The sequence below is a fragment of the Pieris rapae genome, chromosome 19 (assembly GCF_905147795.1).
Source record: "Pieris rapae chromosome 19, ilPieRapa1.1, whole genome shotgun sequence".
Lineage (NCBI taxonomy): Eukaryota > Metazoa > Arthropoda > Insecta > Lepidoptera > Pieridae > Pieris > Pieris rapae.
In genome coordinates, this window is record NC_059527.1 from 7,468,575 (window position 1) to 7,484,552 (window position 15,978).

Genomic DNA, 15,978 nt, shown 5'->3' on the forward strand with positions numbered 1-15,978 from the left:
CACGATTTATCCAAGCCCAATAAATAAGTACAATACTTTGAAATTGCTTTGAATTTACCTTCATTTACAATTGCTTGGCGAACTAATTTCGCTAAGTAAATACACTAAAAAACAATAATTTTAATTTTTTGTTGGTTTGAACGATAAAAGTCATGTTTTTTACAGATTTAAAGGTTTATTCTATAGATTGTTAAAACTTTTACCAGTGTTCTAGCGAGCTAGAATTTGACGATGAATGGATACACCTCGGTTTAACAGTTAAAAGTTTTTTTTTAAACTAGTAAGAGTATAAAACTTAATAATAATAATATAATAATAATAGCCTTTATTCAACTTAACGCTTATTAATTCGAGAAGTATTTTTTTAATTACAACATTTACATCTTTTGGCGAGATAGGGAAAAAATGATGACTTTAAATTTTTATGATGCGTGCGCACAACGTCACAAAAAACCGACACCCAGAAGTTAGCATAGAAAATTTTAAAATATAAAAACCTTCTTTAATTATGTAGTAGATGTGATAACTTTCAAAATTAGACTTTGTATAATTTTTAAAGTTCACATACTTTAGTCGCATGAGTATTCATTAAGTGTCATTGTCGGCGCGCGCGCATTCATAAATTAATATAACTTCCAGTATTGTTAAAACTTTATTGTGCGATGGACGTATAGTGCGTGTATTGTCAATTGTAACATTATCTGAATTATTTAATATGAGGACAATAATGAGTGCGAAAGAAGGGATACTGATATTTCATATTGGTGAGTTTAGGTTTTATGATTCTAGCTTGTTTTTAAATTTACTTAATCAAAACCTAACATTCAAATTTTAAGTATTTACAAATTTCTTACATAGTAATTATTAAAAATTAATAAAATTAAAATTGAAACAAATTTAAAAAGATTTGTTGTTGATTAAATGATTTTGAATTAAATAAATACCGCATAAGATGGCAAAAGTACATAGATAGCAACGGTACATCCTTTAATAAAATAAATACACTTTATATTTACAAAATCTACGTTTTCTTCCTCCCATTCAAAACGTCAATTTCATATGTACCTAAAAATAGCTATTTTAGAATGGGCTAATGCTAATTACACATTTTCATACTTACAAATTATTATTTTGCATTGTTGCTCTTAGTTAAAATTGAACTTATCTGGACCATAAAAATGCCGTAGGTGAAAAAAGTGGAGAGGATCTGTAAAAAAAAATTATATAATAAAATTAATATATTTCTGTCAAACATATATTAAAAAAATATGTTTGACAGAAATCAGTGTTATCAGTGATTAACCCAGTGGTGAGAACTTTTACCTAAAACTGACCACTATTTGGTGGAAGCTGCCAGAAGAAATATTTAAAAACCGTTACAACTTATAGGGCTTCTAGACAAGAGCGTACCATTCTCTTCAACACATTGAATGCTTAAACAATTGAAGCAAAGTAATAGCCGGCAACTAAATTTTTTATGGCGAATTTTGGTTAAGTAAATATGAATGATTAAAAATATTTATGAATAAAAAATACATTATTTTTCGGATCCGAGTGGTCGGCATACAGCACATTGGTTGCCGAATACTTGGATCCGAGAGCTAGGAATGGCAATTGTTTAGAAAAGTGAACGGGACGCTCGCACGGATCCGAGTGGGCGGCACCGCTGCTATGACCGCTCTCCAATTGAGCAACACACCCGTAACGTAAATACGGCGGCAACGTTTTTCTAAGATAGACTGACCCATATATAATAATACCGTATACTGTTCCGTACTTTGCTTATATGTATATTTCAAACTATTACAAAAACAGCCTAGATTATAAACTGACATATGTACCTACTACTTGTACGATGTAAGTATGTCGTCGATCAAACATGTACACTTGGTTCATGTGTTCATCAAGCTTATTGTATTAAACTGGAAATATACACTATAGTAACATACCGGACCAAGTAATTCCCTAGACACTGTGAAGAAACCCATCGGGATTGTCTCAGGATAATTAACTAACACGACCACTTGAAATATTTCAACTTCTGATGGTGTCGCGCTACCGTTCGATGTGACTAGTTCAGATAATTGTCCCAATTGATGCCTTATAATATCCACCTGTATAAATTTTGTGAAATATATATACTACTACTATTTTACTCTTTTTTTTTCTATTGAGCGTTTTCTAAGGCATAGAAAGCTAGGATATAGGATAACAAGATAAAAAAGGATAGTGTGGTTTTATGAAACCACGGTAAAAGTGAAACGTTTTTTTACATTATAGACATTTTACTAAAAAAAAATTAGAATAGTATTCCTTAATGGAATACTAAAGGGTATAAAAATCGCTTATCAATCTTTATTTTATAATTGGAATATTTGGAAAACTGGAATCATAATGGGAAATAATAAAAGTAGACTAAGTCTCCAACGAATATTTTTATTGAACTCTGTGTCTTTGAGAGTACGACATACATAATACTTAACAATTATTAAGATTATAAACACATATTAAAATAGCGTGGAGCACTGGCACAAATGAATAATAGTGTATACACTACACGGTCAGGCGCCGCCATATTGACCTTGGCTGCTATGACGAGCGCTTTTCACTTTATCCCTACTCCGCGGCCGATCGTCACGTGACATGCGCCACACAGACCAAAAAGTTTGAGACGATATAATAAAAGTTTCACTTTAATAAATTGGAAAAAATGTAAAAAATCTCAGCTGTGTAATAATAATCTAATAATATATTTTATAGTCATGATTGGAAATATAACGGGCTTTTTTTAGTATTATTATTTACTTAAGAATATCCTATAATACAAAAAACAAATTTTTAGCGGAAAAAATATGTTTTAAGGCAAGTGATGAAAATTATTCAAAGGATATTAAGTGATACCGCCGCCCATGGACAAGTTAACAGTATACGAGATCCATACTTTGACGCCTTGGCTTGTTAAATGAAACAAAAAGCACTGGATATTATAAAAGGAACCACAATCATGATGAATCTAAGCATACTTCTTAACACTCACCTCTTTGCGAATTTGATACGATGCTTCCACATACAAAATAGCTCTAAATATATGCAATATCAGAAAATTGAGTTCCAAACAAGACTGCATAACGTCATATTCAGAGTCTAAAAAAGAGTTTTAAAAGCCATTATATTTTAATGTTGAAAACCTTAGATGAAACCACAAATCGAATTATTTACAGGGAACATATCCATACATGTATCGTTATTGTTATACCATTACAATCTAAAATATTACATTACATCATGAAGAGAACTCGTGATATATGAAAAATAGTAATGTTGCATACCTGTCAATGTAAATGTTTCTGCAAAGTTGTAGACGGTACCTACTAAATTTACTGTAAACATCAATGATAAAATTACAGCCAATAAATTGTCGGATGTATTGTATTTAAAGAAGATGTTACATGTGCTCACGAAAGCCTTGCTGAGAGCACCAACCGATACACAAATATCACACATCAGTGGTTTGGTCTTCTTATCTGTGCAAATAATACTCATTAATTTAATGTATATTAGAAAACATATTTTTATTATGTACCGTTAAGGGTTTAAACAAATATTAATGTATATATTGATTTATGAGACTTAAGCGATGTTAGATATTTAGGTAAATACCTGATTTGATATCAGCAATAATATCCATGAGTTCAAATTTAATTGTTTCCATATACTTATGAATTTCAAATTTTATAAAACTCGATTTTAGCTCAATCAAATTTTGTGCAACTTGAATTGTTATATTTAGAAGATACTTCGTGAAAACGTCAACTGAAGGAAATACAAAAAATCTACGTTAAAATATTACGTATTTAATTTCTTAGATTCATATTTTATTAAAAACACGCAATCGAAAGTGCACGAATAGTGTTCAGTAAAAATGCGCAAAACTTAGATTTCATTGAAACGGGATGACCAACAAACATTTATATAACCCATACTAGCAGTCTCGGCCAAGCGTTGCTGTGGCTAAGGTTTTTTGTTATATTACATAGTAGTAAACTATTCAAGGGAAACGGTAGGAGAACTTAATATGTGAAACGTTGGTCCTTTTAACACAGCGCCATCTGTTAGAATTGTATCAAATAAGAAACAAATAATTTGCAATAAAATAAAATTGCGACTATAATTAAAGATCTAAGCTATTCTATCTCTTAAGTTGGTTCAGACTGCACACGGTGTGCAAATTTGGTTGATATCGGTTCGGTAGTTTAGGAGACGGACAAACATCGTGACAAGAGATATATATAGAGCATTTGCAATCGGGTTGCATAATATGTAATTAAATCATTTTTTTATTTTTTTTTAATAGAACAGGGGCAAACGGGCAGGAGGCTCACCTGATGTTAAGTGATACCACCGCCCATGGACACTCTCAATGCCAGAGGGCTCGCAAGTGCCTTGCTGGCCTTTTAAGAATTGGTACTATTTTACAAATTTTATCTAAAAGTCCTGCAGCCGTAAGTTAACAACTAATTGATGAAAGCATCAGCGAAATATATTTTTATAATTAAACGATACCTTCGAACTTTTTGTAGAATATATATGGAAGAAAACTATTTCCAATTCGTAGTAAAAATGACAGCATGATCAACAGAGAACGCCTTCGCTCTCTTGCAAGATTGTTTTTTTTATTTATCTGAAACAAGAACACACAATTATATATTTAGACGATAATACATATTTAGGTCCATCTCATCGCTGAGATTTTGTGCCAGTTCTTGTGACTTTGACAGTGCGTATGATAACAATTGAACAAATCACGCTGAAACGATAAAGATATTACTAAATAATTACAATCAAACGAAACGCGGTGCCATTTCGTTTAAACACAAGGGGCAACTTTTTTTTTTGTTAAAGTGATTTAAGCTTAACAATGAATTAGCAATTCCATGTCAATACGTATAAAAAAATCAGTGGCGCTGCAACCTCCTTTTAGGTCTTGGCCTCAGATTTCTGAATCTGTTTCATGATCATTTTTTAAATCTAATAGGCAAGTCGGTGATCAGCCTCCAGTGCCTCCAGTGCCTGACGACACGTCGTCGACTTTTAGGATCTAAGACATGTCGGTTTCCTCACGATGTTTTCCTTCACCGTTCGAGCAAATGTTTTATGCACATAGAAAGAAAGTTCATTGGTGCACAGCTGGGGATCGAACGTACGACCTCAGGCATGAGAGTCGCACGCTGAAGCCACTAAGCTAACACTGCTCTTACGTATAAAATTAGAAAGTAAAAATAAAATTTGTGACACGATAAATAATTTAATTAAACAATAATTACCGGAACACAATCTATCAATGATTCCAAACTTCTTTTACTGCTTAATATCGCAATGTTTAAAAATATTGTTTGTGCAATCCAATCAAGCATCCTTAATCCCAAAGAAATTACATGAATATCCTCCGTTATTTTCGAAGAAATTACGTAAACAAATAAGGATGTGAAATGCATACCATCTGAAAAGTTAATAGATAAGTTATGAGCCTTAACTATCTTAAACGGAACGGTACCTTTAAATAGTTTTTAGCGCATGCTGAATCTGATATTATAATTATTATAAATATATTATTAATAAATAAAATTGTGATCACTCGATAACTAATCAGTATGCTAGAAAATGTCGTGGATATTTGGGTTCAAGTCATGCAAGCATGCACGAGCAACTTTTAATGCATATATTTAAAAAACGTGTGTTATGTACAAGCGTTAGCAAGTTATACTTCTTTGGCGTAATAAGATCCTTATCAAGAAAAAACGACACTGCCAATAGCAAAAACAAAAAAATTTAGACTAAAGCTAACTTCAAGGTGTCGGATTTTTGTGACGGTGTGCGTGCGCATCGTAAAAATTTACTCTCATCAGATTTCCCTAATGCGACTAAAGAAGTATAGCTTCAAAAATGTCAACTACAACCTGATTCAAACGCTCAGGGTTGAGATTTTAAAAAATCATGAGGAAATTGGCAAAACATAACCCAAAATTTGACGGCATCAAGAAATGAAAGAAAAAGAAAATACGTTTATTTTTGAACATAAGATCATCATGGTATCACTTATTCCACGTTATTAAATTCGTGCCTGTTGGCATCCCTACTCATCGGCAAAGAAGACAGAGGGTCGAGACTAATGTCCTACTTACCTATTAGAAAAAACATTGATCATAAAACAAAAGAAATCAAAACCTAACCTTGAACCGCCACTATTACTATTTAAAAATCCGTTTTGTACTTACCAATTAAAACTATAAATATGTACTCATAATACGAGGACTTCAAAAGTTCTATACGAAACCCATCTTCTACTGGGCAAAATGTAATAGGAGCCAAACCAAACAAACGTGATAATCTCAGTAAAAACCTAAATGAACCATTTACAACGCAAGACCGACTCATGGCCACGTTTTAGTAGTTTAGAGTGTACAATAACAAATCGGGCCACTGTTTTCTACGTCCTCGTGAAACAAATAACTTGCTTCAATCAATCTATCTGTAAATATAACATGTTTGATTTAATCGACGGCTTTTACTGCAAGCGAGTTAATAATTATTACAATACAATTACACTGCTGTTAAACTATGGATGCTATGTATTACATAGAATTAATATTTAGAATTTAATGCTTGATTATGTTACATACATATAAAGACGTTTCTATTTTTTAAACAAATGTATTATATTTTAAACAAAATTTTGGTGGCCTAATTTTTTTTAGAGTGTAACCAGATTTTTTTTTTAATATTTTGGTTTAGTTTATTTTTATTGAAATAGTTTTTTTTAAATATAAACATATTTATTTAATTTATAGTAATTCATAGCAACATGAATTTACATTTAAAAACAACACACAAAAAAAATAAATGAAACGATTTCGATACACTTACAAACAGCCGTACAACAATTGTTTATTTAGAACAAATATGTAAGAGATTTTGTCTCAGGAGATTCTGGTTCGATGCCAGGGAAAACAAACGTTTTGATATGTACGAAACAAACAAGTTTATCATTATGACATAAATTTTGTGCGTTATAATAATAAACTTAATAAAAATCTTTGGTAACTATAATAGATCTCATAATAGCCTACTGCATTAGCCTCAAGGATATAGAACCTATTACCTTATCAGTAGATTCTTATTAAACTAACAAAGTTGTTCTTTTGTTTTGTACACGTAACTATGGAGAATTCATAATTAGTTTTCGTATACATTTTTTAAATACTTTTTTTAACGGATTTTTCAGTGTTCTTAATAACTCTAATGTGATTTTCTATTTCCAATTTGAATAACGACGAACATATTAACTAAATATGATCTGAATAAATTTAAGGTCATGAATTTAAAATTTTACAATCATGATCATCATGATGACTCTTATGTGTGTTTTTTTTTCTGAACAAAAGGCACCCCCAGACACTATTTAACGATGGCCTATAGAGACTCAGACCGTCCTAGGATAGATGTACCAGTACTGCATCCAAAATAAGGTTGAAAGTAAGGTAGATGAATTGGTGGATGCTAATGTTTTGTTATAAAAAATGGTGCCGGATCTGAGGGCCATAGGTTTTATAATTAATATTTTAGCTGATCTGTGTAGCAAAAATACCAACTGGCAAAGGAATCTGCGCAACCAGTAGTGCGTGTATGTATCTGAAGAAATGTGCAGGGAAGACAGATGGAAGGACTGATATAGCGATGGCGATACAGCTGCAATAAATAAGTTATTCTTCTCACAGGTGTTGACAGGTCGTGGTGGATTCTCATCGCATATTCACAGATTTCGAGTTAGGCAAACAAGCAGTTACAAATGCTATTTTTCTAATGATATATATATGACAATTGACAATTTCTTACGACAATATTGTCAGGGATTAACCCAAAGAAGAACGTATTTATGTTTGTGGAATACTTCAGGTCTTAGCCAGGGATTACAACCGTTTCGTTCTGTTTTATTTGATAAACCATTCTTATAATAGACCATTAGTTATTCCTAGGTGATAACAAACAGAAACCTAAAATATTTTTGATTTTATACTACAATTCTATGTCTTTATGTAATTTCATAAAGATGCGTACTACATTTGCAAAGTGCTACGATACGTTATCGTAGCAAACATGACCTAAATATATTTAACTGTTTCATAAACGCACTATTACAATAAATTGCGATTAAATGCTTTGTCTTTTTCACTCTTCAATCAATATTATACATAAAAAAAATAAGTACAATTCTTTCATTTGAATATACTTGTGCTTGTGAATATAACATCAAAGACAATTTACTTACAATAATTAACAACTGTAAGCGCTGTTTAATAAGCTATTATGTATCTTAGGATACATAAAGGCTATAGTTCATTTATATATGTAAAAAAAATGCAGTTTTTTTTGACCAAATGCATGGCATTTGACGAACTCTCCGCCGCCCTTTTTAACTGTCAAATATTTTACTAAATGCTTGTATGGAGCTGTAACCATTCCACTTTGTTTCACAATGGATTGTTCAATAAATTTAAGAAATGTAATACAGAAAGGCTGTGTACAAAGGCTTACTATAAAGTTAGCGATTATCTAGTTGATAAAAGGGCCTGGGACTAGTGCTGGGCAGGCTACTTCTAATTAATTTGTTATATCTGTTTAAAATATTGTAGTATTGTTTGATAAATAATTTGCTTTTTTAAAAGAGTATCGAGAGTTTTTTACGCCGGCTTTTTCTCTCGGCCTACACCCTCTGTCTTCTTTGCCGATGAGTAGGGATGCCTACAGGTTCAAATTTAATGACGTGAAACAAGTGATACCTTGATGATCTTATGTTCCAAAATAAACGTATTTTATTATTCTTATTTATTCTATAACTGGGGGCAAACGGCTCATCCGATTTTAATACCACCGAAACCTGGACACTCACATTTCCAAGTACGACCCCTGCCGGCATTTAAAAATAGTACACTCTGTTGTTAAAAGACTATAAGGTGAAATGGCTCAGATACTTCAGTGGTCAGACGCCAAAAACTGCTTGGTTTCAAACTGAATTTAAAGTCTAAACTAAATTGCGTCGTAACAGCTTACATGTTACATGTTACATTAAATCATATGATTTGAAAAAAAAACACTATCAATATCACTGGCGAGACCTCTGCCATTGAGTGCCCATGGGCGGAAGTATCACTTAACCTTCAGCCTCCTGCCCGTTTGCCTTGTGTTATATAAAAAACAACTATTTTAGATTTCACTTCACGGGCTTTAAATCTCTATCAAGACACTGGCATAAGCAAACAAATACGAACAATGAGGTTAAAAAAACATAACAAAATAACAAATATAAACGTAACAATTAAAATGACATCAAACTTACATTTATTTCAGTTCTTCAATCAAGGGTGAGTGAACAGAAATACAAATAAATAAGCTTTGTTTTTTTTTTTAATTGTGAGGATCTGCGACCACTACTAATATACATGAGTAACTTTTATTTTGGAACCCGATACCAATAAGCCACAAAGGGATTTTTACTTCGGATATTAGAATTGGGCAGAAGTTACTCTCGAGAATGATCTATACTGTTTTAATATATATTATATTTATTATCTAACACAAGTGTTTCTTGACTACTTACGGGGGTCTAATACTCATTAATTGATGTAAAAATTTGAGAAACAATAAAAAAATTTAATAATTTAAAATTTTAATTTTAATTTAAAAAAATATTTATTACTATAGTAAATTTAACCTAACTGGATAGTAACAATACCGTAGGTGACAACTGTAGATAGTACCTGTAATGAAAGAATATTTTAATGTTTAAGCACACATTAAAAAAATTTAATGTGATTTATAACATAAATAATTTAAGAGAAAACAATAAAAAATAAATAGTACCGTGCTTGTTACCGTGGTAATCAATCTTTAGTCCGTTGAATTGAATACATGCACATCAAGGTGAATCACGATAGAAAATAATACACAATCACTAGTACGATACATAGATAAAAAAATCTAATACATATTATAACGAGCTCTATAAGTTATATTTACCGGACCAATCAATCCTCGAGAAACTGTGAAGAAACCCATAGGAATCAGCACAGGATTATTGATTAACACGACCACATGAAAAATTTCAGCTTCCAGCGGCATTATTTTTCCATTAGACGTGACTAGTTCAGATAACTTTGCTATTTGATATCTTATTTCGTCCATCTGTGGGTTTAAAATTAAATGAACACGATTATAATGATATGTGACATATGAACGTTTGATTAAACATAAGACTGGATAAATATATACTTAGTCTGGCCATAAATACTGATACAATTAAAAATAAACATAATATTACATTTTAATTTGGAATCTGTTATTTTTATATGATTGTCCATTAAGTTTTCTCATTTTGGCGCCAATACTTTGTATAATATTTTGCTATATTAAAATGCAGTGGGGTGATGAAGAGAACCGAATCGCTGTGATTGCATTACCAAAGTAGGTATAAAGCTAAATGCACATTTTAAAACTCTCCATACGCTTGGTATTTGTAAAATATTTGAGTACTGGGCTATTAATAGGTACAATGAGACCTCCTCTATTTGTGACAGAAAAATATCTGGCCTTCCACGTAGTCTTTTTAAGAAAAAGGTGGTCAAAGCAGTAAGGGAAAGAATTCGAAGAAATCCTGTCCGAAAGCAAAAGATTTTATCTCGGGAGACAAAGATAGCACCTAGAACCATGTTGCGTTTTTTAAAAGATGACTTAGGACTTGTAGCCTATAAGAGACGTTCTGGTCATTTCTTAAATGATAATTTAAAAAAGAATAGGGTGATAAATCGAAAAAATTACTGAAGCGGTACGCAAAGAGTGGTCACAGAAAAATTTTGTTTACGGATGAGATTTTTTTTACAATCGAGCAACATTTTAACAAACAAAATGACTGTATTTGTGCTCAAAGCTCTAAGGAAGCTTCCCAATAAGTCGCCAGTGTGCAACGTGGGAACTATCCGACTTCAGTGATGGTTTAGTGGGGTATTAGCTATGAAGGAGTGACTGAGTCATACTTTTGTGAAAAAGGTATCAAAACTTCGGCACAAGTGTATCAAGATACCATCGTTGAGAAGGTAGTGAAGCCATTTAACAACACCATTTTCAATAACAAAGAATGGTCCTTCCAACAAGACTCGGCAACGGGTCATAAAGCTCGGTCTACGCAGTCTTGGTTGAAAATGAACGTTTCGGACTTCATCAGCGCTGAAGACTTGCCGTCGTCTAGTCCCGATCTTAATCCGCTAGATTATGATTTATGGTCAGTTTTAGAGAGTATGGCTTGCTCTAAACGGCATTATAATTTGGAAGCCCTAAGACAATCCTTACGATTGGTAGTGAAGATTTTTCCCATGGAATGAGTGCGTGCTTCTATCGATAACTGGCCTCAACGTTTTAAGGACTGTATCGCACCCAATGGAGACCACTTCGAATAAGCTTTTTATATTATAAATTGTTTTTTATTTATGTATTAAACTAACACACTGTAAAAGTAATAAATGTTATTTGCAACAGAAAAAAAAATATTTTTCTTTGTTTCAGTATTTATGGCAAGACTAGGTACTTGTCTGAAGGAGACTTTAAAGGGTTCTCATATTTTTGGTTTTGTGCGAGTTATGCTTTCTTATATAAGGTTATATCTTAACATATAACTTACAACAATCTTACATAAACATAAGGTTTGTTTTGAAGAGTAGAATTTTAACAGGCAGTTTTATTTTTCTAATTGAATTAAAATACTAGTGTATAAATGCCATTTTTAATATACCAACGCAATTCTAAATGCCGGCAACGCACTCGCGTACCCTCTGGCATTGAGAGTGTTCATGGGCGAAGGTATGACTTAACATCAAGTGAGCCTCTTGCCCGTTTGCCCCATGTTCTATAAAAAAAATTTTTACACGAAACAACAAAGACAAAATTATATTTGTATGTATGAATAAGGATTTTAAAATTATATCCTTTGAAAAGTAGAATATATATATATTTATATATATAAAACATGTTTATCGACAATTAAAATTGTTTAATCTAGATTTAAATGTATATTTAAAAATAAATATATTAAGGGCCTGTTTCACAATGTCCGGATAAGCTCCAAATAAGCAATTTGTTACTTATTGGTATGATAAATAGTATATTTGCGTTTCACGACTGTCAGATAGCGCTATACGTCATGAAATTCGAAGTATCTTATTTGGAACTTTTATCTTTCGAATAATTTATGTGTTGCATAGCTATTTGGCTCTTTATCCAAACATTGTGAAACAGGCCCTAAGTATAAATAGCTCACGAAAATGACTTACTTCCTTACTTATTTTCGACGATGAATCCACGTATAAAACAACTCTAAATAAATGAAACAACAACCAAGCAAGTTCCACAAATATTTGATACGTCTTAATATCTGTAAAGTACAGAAAATAAAAATAAAACTAAAATAGCGATTCTCAAAAGAGTGTGGTCGAATCTATCCCGAAACTGTTCATAGAATTGGCGTGACTAATCAAAAAATTAAGCTCGAATAAATAGTTCACCATGCCATACTATACTATTACCAGCGTAAACCAATACATACCAGTGGATGTACAGGCTTGTGAGAAGTTGTATAATGTTCTTATTAAATTTAATGTACACGTTGATGATAATGCGATGGCCAGTAAATTATCGGAAGCAAAGTATTTATAACAAATGTTACATACTGTCACAAAAGCCTTACTGAGTGTTCGAAGAGATATCAAAATATCAGACATTTGTGGTTTGGTCTTCTTATCTGTAAAAAATAGCTTTTTCTTTATTTTCTTTATTTAATTTTTATAGTATAAATTATGTAAACGATTGTTATAATGTATACCACTATAATATAAGATGTTATATTAATATGTACTATATAAATGATCGGTTTGTTTCCTGTCTTTTTTAAATTTAAATATATATATTTTCATTGATAAAAACCATGCGTCCTTACGTTCCTTAAAATATCTACTATTAGCAGTTATAACTAGCGATAACTATAATTAAGATACAAAAGTCGGGAATCTCAAACCTGATTCTATGTCAGCAATGAAAGCTGCGATTTCAATTTTTATAGTTTCCAAATACTTATGTAATTCTAATTTTATAAAGCACACATTAAGCTCAATCACGGTTAACATAAGCTGAATTAATATATTAAGGAAAAAATCCACTGTCACTGTAACAAAATACAAATTAAAATTTTCTGTTCTTTTTCATAAATTTAAAGGTAAAGGCAAGGTTTTGTAATTATAAATTTCTTGTTTATGACTTGGCTGGTTGGTGGCTTATTGGTGTCTTACCCATTTGTTTCTGTTGCATTAAATACTTTCTAATACACGTACGCAGTTCAATATTTTAAATTAGCCTATCAAGATGAATCTCTCTTAAAAAAAAAACGCAACAAACTACCTTCGTTTGTGGAGTAGATAAACGGAAGCAAGCACAACACAATCCGTAAAGTAGCAAACAAAGTGATCAATGTATATCGTCTCAGCTCTTTTACTGCATTATTTGTTTTATTTATCTGAAAACACTAAACATATGCAACATTTATCATCATGAGAAGTCTTATTTTATTTTAAAGTTAATGATGTCATTTAAACATAATTCACATAATTGTTAATAGAGACCATAACTGGCATGATGTGATGCAATAGGTTCATCATATCGTACTCGCGTTTGCGGTGAGTGAGGATCACATCCCCCCAAATAATATCAACTAAACGGATTAAACTAAGTAAAGTATCACCTTCCACACTCGCATTGCAGTTAACAATAATTAGGTGGAAACAGTTCAAACCATCCTGTGGCCTCATTATTCTTACCGAAACCTCTGCATCCTCTATATCCTCCCAGGCTTATACTTCCTACCACTTTTACCTAATTCCTTTCCTCCTCCCTTAACGAGCTCGAGACTTCTGGTGTCTCGCCAAAGCCGTTGTGACGAACAAGAGATAACGCTGCGCAGAAAATGAATCGTTGATCCTGACGAATGATGAACGAAACGATGAACTGAGAAGGAGTAGCTGCACGCTGTCTCTTGCGTGCTCCTCAAATTTCTATCAACAAGGAGGGGTACCACTGACACGGTATGTTTCTTGCATGATACCAGAAATTATATTCCGATAATAATAATTACAAAGTTCTGACAGTACAGTCAAATCCAAAAGCGCAAATTTGCTTCGCGCATCTTCAATCTATTTTACCTTACCGTATTTCGAAGAGTTCTTCGGTATAAGCTGTAGGAGCTGAGTTTCATCATCGGTCGTCGAGGCAGAATACGAAATTCCACTGGTACCACCAGGACAGTTTACTACGCACCTTAGCTATGTGTAACAAATTTGACTTAAGGTCTTACAAGATCAGAGTGTACGAATACAAGGCCGACAACGCCCTAAAAAGCCATCTGACAGTGTCAGTGCGAAACAACACCAACGATTCCACGTACGAAAGAAAATTAATGTAGTAATATTAATTTTCTTTCTCATATTGACTGTTTTAGCCACACTTGAACGCTTATATAGGGTATCATGAAAACTAAAGCAATCAATAAATAAATTGTTTCATTACAATATTTATAGCTCAATCTAAAATTACAAAAAATAAATATGGCACCTGAATGGGTACTATGTTATATTATGTAACCTATGTATATAAATTATAATATTTACCGGAACGTGTTCTACAATAACGCTCATACGACTTCTGCTGCTTAATACTGCAATGTTCAAGAACATCAATAACGGTATCCAATTTATCAGTTTTATTACAAATAAAACAAGATGAAATTTTCCCAAAATGTCCCAATAAAGGTTTTCGATGTAAAATTTGACTTGCACAATATCTAAAAAAATATTAATACTAAACAATAAATTGTTAATAGATTGTAAAACTAATTTTACTAAAATAAATGTTACTTACTAATAATTCCCACAAATATATACTCATAAAACGAGGACTTCAAAAGTTCTATTCGACATCCATCTTCAACTGACTTGAAAATGATAGGAGCCAAACCAAATACTCGGGATACCCTTAATATAAACAGAAATGAACCATTTGCTACGTATGCCTCGTCCGTTGCCATCATTGTAATGTATTATCTACAAAGTGCTACGACTTAGTGTAGCAATAATTATTCTGCTACATCGTAGCTATCTGTTCATTATTATTATATAACTGTCATAATAATATAAAAAAAAGAAACGTATGGCACTCGCGATAAAGCTATTGCATAGCATTTTTTATCAACCAGTGCAATTATAATTGTTTTTTTTTTTCTTTGACATTAATCCAATCTACCAGACTCAGACTAACAAGCCTATATAGTCTGTCTCTTGTCTAACGCATACCGGCCGTGCTTACGTTACGTTAACGTTACCGATCTCGTCAGAGAGATGTGACACGCAGTATGCGTTCTGTCCTGCTCTAATGCATATTGGGCGCACCTTTATTACGTCATAGTGTTAGGTTATTTTCGTTATGGAATTTCTTGATTCGGTCGCCGCGCTTAATGCCTGCGATAAAATCTATGCAATAGCTTAATAAAATAAAAATAAAATAAATAGCTCTACGGTAGATCTGAGATGAAATTACATAAAAATACATTGCCTTTGTAACTTAGGTGATGACGCTTTATTAATAGAAACATTGTATTATGTACATTATTGATTGACTACACCTAGTCTTTAATGATTTTTTTAAAGTAATTAATTACTTACGTAGCTGTTTTTATAACCATAATATTAACTATATCGAAATTATAATAACAAATATTTTATTCTGTATAATATTGACATAATATTTGAATTAATATCTTATCTTATTTTTAATAATATCTTGTTTTAAATTCCGCAATAATGATCGACCACTTTCCTACTGCACGTTGTC

At 32.0% G+C, this 15,978-nt stretch overlaps 1 protein-coding gene across 1 annotated transcript in view; it reads left to right on the forward strand.

Annotated features, from left to right (window-relative positions):
* Window positions 1–653: 653 nt before the first annotated feature.
* LOC110996919 overlaps window positions 654–15,978 on the forward strand; it is a 42,484-nt gene continuing 27,159 nt past the window's right edge. The window contains exon 1 of the mRNA XM_045632433.1: window positions 654–764. Coding sequence (XP_045488389.1) covers window positions 716–764 — 49 coding nt within the window. The 5' untranslated portion in view covers window positions 654–715. The remainder of the gene's footprint in view (window positions 765–15,978) is intronic.